The sequence below is a fragment of the Nicotiana tabacum genome, chromosome 17 (genome assembly GCF_000715075.1).
Source record: "Nicotiana tabacum cultivar K326 chromosome 17, ASM71507v2, whole genome shotgun sequence".
Classification (NCBI taxonomy): Eukaryota; Viridiplantae; Streptophyta; class Magnoliopsida; order Solanales; family Solanaceae; genus Nicotiana; species Nicotiana tabacum.
Genome location: NC_134096.1, coordinates 70,225,144 through 70,232,874, shown reverse-complemented (window position 1 = coordinate 70,232,874; position 7,731 = coordinate 70,225,144). Strand labels below are relative to the sequence as shown.

General features: G+C 34.7%; 1 protein-coding gene across 1 annotated transcript; it reads left to right on the top strand.

Moving 5' to 3' along the window:
- The first annotated feature begins 795 nt into the window (after positions 1–795).
- Positions 796–5,870, top strand: LOC107805391 (vacuolar-sorting receptor 6). Its single transcript, XM_016629421.2, has 12 exons — positions 796–1,460; positions 2,314–3,006; positions 3,102–3,190; positions 3,327–3,396; positions 3,549–3,632; positions 3,731–3,807; positions 3,935–4,016; positions 4,608–4,690; positions 4,778–4,841; positions 4,951–5,079; positions 5,236–5,339; positions 5,441–5,870. The coding sequence occupies exons 1-12, from the start codon at positions 1,133–1,135 to the stop codon at positions 5,558–5,560; spliced, it is 1,923 nt and encodes a 640-aa protein (XP_016484907.1). The 5' UTR covers positions 796–1,132; the 3' UTR covers positions 5,561–5,870.
- The last annotated feature ends 1,861 nt before the right edge of the window (positions 5,871–7,731 follow it).

Below are 7,731 nucleotides of genomic sequence, written 5' to 3'. Positions count from 1 at the left end.
AATTGCCTAATTAAACCAAGTCCAAACTTTTTTAATCCACACTTAATATCACTACATTCTTCCACCAGTTTCTGAAAAAATGCGCATGATACTGAACTTTTTACCTAAATGATTTCACCAATTATCCTTTTCCTTCCAAAATAGTACTCCTATTTGGCAATTCATGTCAATATCACCCTCCATAAATTAAATTTATTTTACTGACAGAAATAAAACTAAAATCCTACTATTAAAAGGATAAAAGATTTCCACAGAATTTAAAAAGTCAAAGCTATCAAACCTAATTTCCAATTACTACTCCTTTCAGTCACAAAAAAAAGGAGTCACTTATTACCTCTTTTTTCAAATCTACGCTCATTGCTCTGATAAGTGTTAGTTATGTGAGACGTTTAAATAAATACTCTAACGATTTAGGCTACTAATTGTCATTGTTAAAGAGTTTGTAAAAACTTTAAAAGACAACTATTATGTATATAGATACTACAAACTCTTCTTTTTCGAGTTGTTTCTTTATTAGATTGTTCCCACAAGAATATTATATTTATATATTTAAAAATAATTTACGTTCTTAATTTTTTATTTTACCCTTAGTAAAAAGTATTTGTAACTACTATAGTAAATATTTATGACATGTTTAACACCGTAAAACTTCAAGTAAATCAAATTAATCACGAAGTAATTACTCCCCTAGAAAGGATAATACAAATCCTCTTCCCCAAAAATCATTAATAAAATCAAATAAATATGTTTAATTTTTTTTTCTTGATAAGCAAATAAATATGTTAAATGTCAGTTGGGAACTTAAGCAGTTGCCATCGTGGTAGTTCCTTTGACTACTTCCCACTACCTTCCACCCCCAAAATATTTTCGTTTCTTCTACGTCATACATACAAAGAAGGAAGAACTAAACTATTCAAGAAGAAGATACACACAATAACTCCAAAGTCTTCTTCTTCTTCTTTCTTCTTCTTCTTCTTCTTCTGTCTCAGGGTCTTCTCTTGACTCTTTCTACACCCCATGTAATGCAACTATCTGGTTTTTTCTCCTCTTTCCACCTCTTCAACTTTTGTCTGTATATTCGCAACCCCAGAAAATTATAAAGCTATTAGCAAGTAATACTACTAAATAAATTATGTTCGTACCTTTTCACCCTGCAAACATGGCTGCTCTGTTTTTCCTAGTAGTTGTTTTACCTTTTTTCTTGATAATATCGAATGTTGTTGTAATTGAGGCAAGATTTATAGTTGAGAAAAACAGTATTAGTGTTTTGTCTCCTTATTCAATGCACTCAAAACATGATGCTTCTATTGGTAATTTTGGTGTGCCTGATTATGGTGGTTCTTTGGTTGGAACTGTTGTTTATCCTAAGAAAGATTCCAATGGTTGCACTGTTTTTGATGGTGATAAGCCCTTCAAATCCCAGGCTCATCGTCCTAATTTTCTTCTTCTTGATCGTGGAGGTAAACTTTTTAAATTTCTGAGAAGAATCTTTTTAATTAAAAGTTTGATTCTTGATTTGATGTAGTGCTGCCTCTTATCTTTTTTTCTCTGCTTTTGAGGGAATTTTCTTGTTCTTTTCTTCTTCTGTGATTTTATATTTTAAAGGACTTATACCATATTCATGAAATTTATCCATCTAAAAACAGGTACTACATTTTCCCTTTCTGGATTTTGCATATTATAGGGTCACCTTATTCGATCAAGAGTGAAAGCGTAGATGATAAAAATTCTAGTTTTTTTTTTTTCACCCTCAAGTCTCAAACAAAAGAAAAAGAAATTTATTGGTAGACGTGGAGAGAAGAATTCAACTAACAACCCACAGATGCTGAAACTTTTGATGTTTTAAGATTAGCTTCTGAGTCTTAGAGTCTTTGCAGGTAATTAAATGTTTATTGGTTAAAGAGAGCTACTAAATTTTATTTCTTTAGTTGTTGAGACTTGATATTTTTTTAAGTTTTGCTTCTAAGTGAAGTCTTAGAGACTTATGAGTTGTTTGACTATTTCTTGGAGTTAAAGGAAGCTTCTGAATCTTTTTATTTAGTTTCGGAGCCACTACTAACTGTTTGGATACTGAATTTTTCTATGCATAATTCATTAGAAAGTTTAACATATAGATACAGCAATACGCCATATCTAGATATGCTTAGTGAAGAAATATAGAGCACTTTGGTCGGTTGTTGACCAATGAAAAACATGGGAGATGCACAAATGACAAAGGGTTAATAAAAGGACGAAGTAATTTCGTATATATTGAAATGGTATCCATATCTAAATATGCTTTAAACATTTAAACAAACTGTTTTTCTTCTCCAGACTGCTATTTTGCTTTGAAGGTTTGGAATGGGCAACAAGCTGGAGCAGCTGCAGTTCTAGTGGCTGATAGCATAGATGAGCCTCTTATAACTATGGATTCTCCTGAAGAAAGCACAGATGCTGATGGATACATTGACAAGATTGGAATCCCTTCAGCCTTAATTGGAAAGTCCTTTGGCGACACATTGAAAGAAGCTCTGAAGAAGGGAGAGGAAGTTGTGATCAAAATGGATTGGACAGAGTCAATGCCGCACCCTGATCAACGAGTTGAGTACGAGCTGTGGACTAATAGCAATGATGAGTGCGGGGTTCGTTGTGATGAGCAGATGAATTTCATTAAGAGCTTCAAGGGACACGCTCAGATACTTGAAAAGGGCGGTTATACTATGTTCACACCTCACTATATTACTTGGTACTGTCCTGAAGCATTCATTCTTAGCAGTCAGTGCAAATCTCAGTGCATAAATCACGGGAGATATTGCGCTCCTGATCCAGAGCAGGACTTTGGGGAGGGGTACCAAGGGAAGGATATCGTCTTTGAGAACTTGAGGCAGCTCTGTGTGCACAGAGTGGCAAACAAGAGTAATCGTTCTTGGGTTTGGTGGGATTATGTGACAGATTTCCATATCAGATGTTCAATGAAGCAAAAGAGATACAGCAAAGAATGTGCTGAGGAGGTCATGAAATCGCTTGGTATTTCTCCTTTAAGTAAATTCTTTCAGTCGCTGTTGATATTTCCTACTATTCTTTTAGTTACTTATTCTTTGAGTTTTCATTCGATTCATCAGATCTACCTGTTGAGAAGATAAAGAAATGCATGGGTGATCCAGAGGCTAATGTAGAAAATAAAGTGCTAAAGACTGAGCAGGATCTCCAGGTCTCTTCCTTCTAAAGATCTCTAATCATTTCTTATTTTTGACATGATTGACCATCTTGATATTTGAGGTATAGTATCTATGTTATCAAAAATATGCAACATATAAACTTAACTTTTTATTTGATTCACTTGATAGGTCGGCCGAGGACCTCGTGGTGATGTGACAATCTTACCAACAATGGTCGTCAATGATGTTCAATATCGAGGTATGATCTAGATGTAGCAAAAATAAGGCCCAATGTAAACTAACTAATTGTTAGCAATTTTATGATAATTCTTCCCAGTGATGTAATATTCCCTGTGGATCTCTATATCTCACGCTTTGAGTACTCAAATTCTTTTTTACTGTTTCTTTAAGGAAAATTGGAGAGGGCTGCTGTTTTGAAGGCCATATGTGCTGGATTTAAGGAAACAACTGAGCCTTCGATATGTTTAAGTGGAGGTTTGACACTGTTTCATTCTTCATGATCTTGACTACAGAACATATTGTGTAAAATAACCGGAGTATGCTAAATTGTGCTTATTCTCAATGGACAATAGATCTTGAAACAAATGAGTGCCTTGAAAGGAATGGTGGCTGTTGGCGGGATCCAAAATCTAACGTAACTGCCTGCAAGGTATAGCAAATAATGCTCTCTGAATCCTTAAAAAATGATTGTCTTCCTTCACGAAAAACTATTGTGTTATATATAACAACTTTTTACATGAGCCTCATGATTTCGCCTTGATCTATTTATTTTAAAGGACACTTTTAGAGGAAGAGTTTGTGAGTGCCCTTTGGTGAACGGCGTTCAGTATAAAGGAGATGGATACACATCTTGTGAAGGTAAGAAAGTGTTGCTTCTTGTTCTTTAGTTATATGTAGAGGTTGAAAACAAGTTAATTCACTTGTTTACTTGATGTGAACATATATACTAGAATTTAGTTGTTTAACTTTTTCTTCTCTGGTAAACTTTGCAAAACTAGTTAAATAGAAGCATATAGATGCCCATTTTCTGTTTCAGATCGCAAAACCAAAGTGGCTTTCTCCGTATTTAATGTTAAATTTACAGGCTACGTTGCTCAGATCCTCCAAAGATATGGCTGCACCCATGTCGGATCCTCCGAATTATATGCATTTTTTGGAGGATCCAAGCAACATACCTTACAGATCCTTTCTTGGTTTAGGAAGTTACCCCTCATCTCATCAGAATATTGCTTATTGAGTTATTTCAGGCCAGAATTACATCCCCACTTAAAATACTTTTAAGAGCTCAATCTTTCTATTTGAGTCGTACTAGCAGTCCTCTTGCTAGGAGTTACTAGTGGCATACGGAATTCTAGACAGATAATTGGCTTATTGAGTTGCTAGTCGCTCTTGAAATTTAGACAGCTAAATTATTTTTCCCCATCTAACTGGCTTGCTATCAACTGACAGCCGTTGGACCTGGAAGGTGTACGGTAAACAATGGAGGATGCTGGTTAGAAACCAGAAATGGAGAAACATTCTCAGCATGCTCAGTTCAGTAAAATCATTACTTTCTTGAATCTGTATTTCGTGAACGATTAAACCATTTTATGTGTTTAAATTTGTTTGCTGCAAAGCAGGAGGCAGATCCATCAGGCTGTAAGTGTCCATTTGGTTTTCAAGGGGATGGCCATAAATGTGAAGGTATGTCACATTCCTATTAGATCCTGTAACGACACCAATATTTCCTCGTGTTCTTTTCGCATTTAGTAGAGTACTGATATCAAATCTGTTCCGTTCAATTTTATTCCAGATGTAAATGAATGCAAGGACGGACTTGCTTGTCAGTGTGATGGCTGCAGCTGTAAGAACACATGGGGCGGATACGATTGCAAGTGTAAAGGAAATCAATTGTACATAATGGAGCATGATACATGTATAGGTAACAAAAAGTTGATTCAGTACTATTAGCAAATGTTGTTCAACTTATAAGCAAGCAGAACTCTGACTTGAAATGTATAATGTCCTACTTCACTTTAAAATGCCATTTCTTGGAAATATGGACTTAAACTCTTTCACCTTGTTCCTTATTGTACAGAAAGACACTCATCAAAGGTTGGACGGGTCCTTATATTCTCTATCCTAGCCATTGCAGTGGGTACTGGTGTAGCTGGTTACATCTTTTACAAATATAGACTTCGGGTAAGCATATCGAGTAGTCACCTACAGTTTTTTCCCTTCTTACAATTATGTTTTTTGTCGAATAGTCCTGCTTTATTCTAACTATTCTTAAATTTATCTAGTCCTACATGGACTCGGAGATTATGGCTATTATGTCACAGTACATGCCTCTTGATAACAACCATCAGAATCAGGTTGTTGTCCATCACGAAACTGAACCTCTACGACAGAGCTCAGTATGAAGAACGTCGATTAGTGCAAACGTATGATTTTCAGTTCTTCCCTTGGGACCCTTTTTGAAATCATGGATCTTGAAGAAGCAAGAGCACAAAGAGTCACATTTAGAAAAAAACTACAATGAGATGCTCGTTTGCCAACTGTTTGAGTCCATAAAATTGGTTTCCCTCTTTCTTTTTCTTTTTTGGGTAACATGGTTTCCCTTTATGTATATAGAGTGCTGAGATGTAAATGGAGGCTTTATCTGTGCTAAAGGATACATAGAACGACATATACTTGCAAAGAGGAACACATGGCTTTTTACATTGTCCAGTACTATTTATATCTTGTACTTAGTAATTGGTATACCATTTAATAATTGTGCCCATATGGATATCATTTAATAATTGTGTTAAGAGATAGGACCTCATAACACAACCGAATACAGCATACATCACATCCCCTAACAGGGGTAAAGCTGTTTAGATAAAATAAAGGGAGAAGGTCTAGATTTGCCCGTCTACTATTCCATATTGTTTACATTTGTCCCCGTTATACTTTTCGTCCACTTTAGCCCTTACCGTTAACAAACTTTTCAGATTTGCTCACAAGCTAAGTGCTTCGGACAGACACATCTTCTACAGAAACAGATCCTAAAGTCCAGAGAAGAATTTGAGATATTAATTGATAAGCAAAGCCTCTAAAATTATTAGGAACGTCTGCCAAGAATACATTAAAACCCGGAATGGCCTTGGACACATAAGATACAACAAAAAAACAACAACTGAACTCTAGTTAGGGTGGAGCATGCAACTGCATATGTTAAGACAAAACCAAATTAGTAACAAACATAATGCACAGTCATTGCATCTTATAGACATAAAACTAGTAAACTTCCTGCCAAAATCTGTAGTAGATACCCACAACCATCAGCTTGAAGGATAAAGTTGATTAAATTGCAGAAAGAAAAACTAGAAATACAAGACCAATATAATCTCCAAAATAACATGAAAAAAGTTCGGAGAATTCTTTAAATTCATAACAAGGATAAGATATGCCGAACAGTTCCAAACTAAAGGCCATGACAAATAACTCCACATTCATCTCTTTCTGCCACCACGCTCTCTCAGAGAGAGACTGAGAGTTTTTCCAGATGCAACATTATAGTATGCAAGAGACAAGTTGTCCTTGAGAAAACCAGCCTTTCCACTCAGCTTTTGTTTGTTTGCAGGAAGCTGGACCTCCCCGGAAATCTTCTCTTTTAGACTGGTAATGGTTTCTTACAGGGATTGCGCTGTGATTCCAAGAACTTGTCCTTTGAGATTCCCTTGTTATGTTAGTATGGCAAAACTAACTCAAACCCACTTGCACCTCCAAACCCGTCCAAGTTTGGAAATTTTGGGCTAGTCCAAGTTAACCCATAAAAAATATCATCTCAAATGGACCCATGATGATAGCCCAACCTTAATCCATGGAAATACTCAATTTTGGAGTTCTAACTTGTCTAGTTTGAAAAATATTTTCTTTATGAATTCATTTTTCTTCAATTTTTAAAAAATATTTTCCCTATCAACAGAAATGACAATATTTTTCAAAACTCTTTTTCAACCCTCCTCATCTCCACCAACCCCCATCCCTATCCCTACCCAACCCTCATCCTCATCTCACCCCCCACTCTCAACCAGTAACACCTAACCCCACCCCACCCCACCCTAAATATATAAAAATATTATTTAGAGTATGTTTTTTCATAATATAGAAAAAGTATTTTCTTTCATTTCAACAAAATGAGTATTTTTTTTCATAATGTCGAAAAAGTATTTTTCTTTCATTTCAACAAAATAAATATTTTCTTTTCATAATGTCAAATGATTTATTTAACTAACTGTTGTTGACAAAAATAACTATCAAACATGAAAAAAATCTGAAAATAAAGAAGAAACATATTATCACAATAGAAAAAATAACAAATAAAATTTATATTAATAACATAAATGACGGGTACTGAGCTATTTTTAGGTATCACAAGAAAATAAAAGAAAGTACTCAATTTATTGAAATGAAAGAAAATATTTTTTCTACAACATGAAAAGAAAATATTATTTTTGTTGAAATAAAAGAAAATACTTTTTCTATAACAGGGAAAGAAAGTACTCTTTTTGTTGAAATAAAAGAAAATACTTTTTCTACAACATGA

Bases quoted from the DNA above. Each gene is read 5' to 3' on its own strand.
- LOC107805391 (XM_016629421.2), top strand. From the start codon at position 1,133: ATGTTCGTACCTTTTCACCCTGCAAACATGGCTGCTCTGTTTTTCCTA. The intron at 3,007-3,101 runs GTATTTCTCCTT...TCGATTCATCAG, and splicing joins GGAGGTCATGAAATCGCTTG to ATCTACCTGTTGAGAAGATA. The intron at 3,191-3,326 runs GTCTCTTCCTTC...TTCACTTGATAG, and splicing joins AGACTGAGCAGGATCTCCAG to GTCGGCCGAGGACCTCGTGG.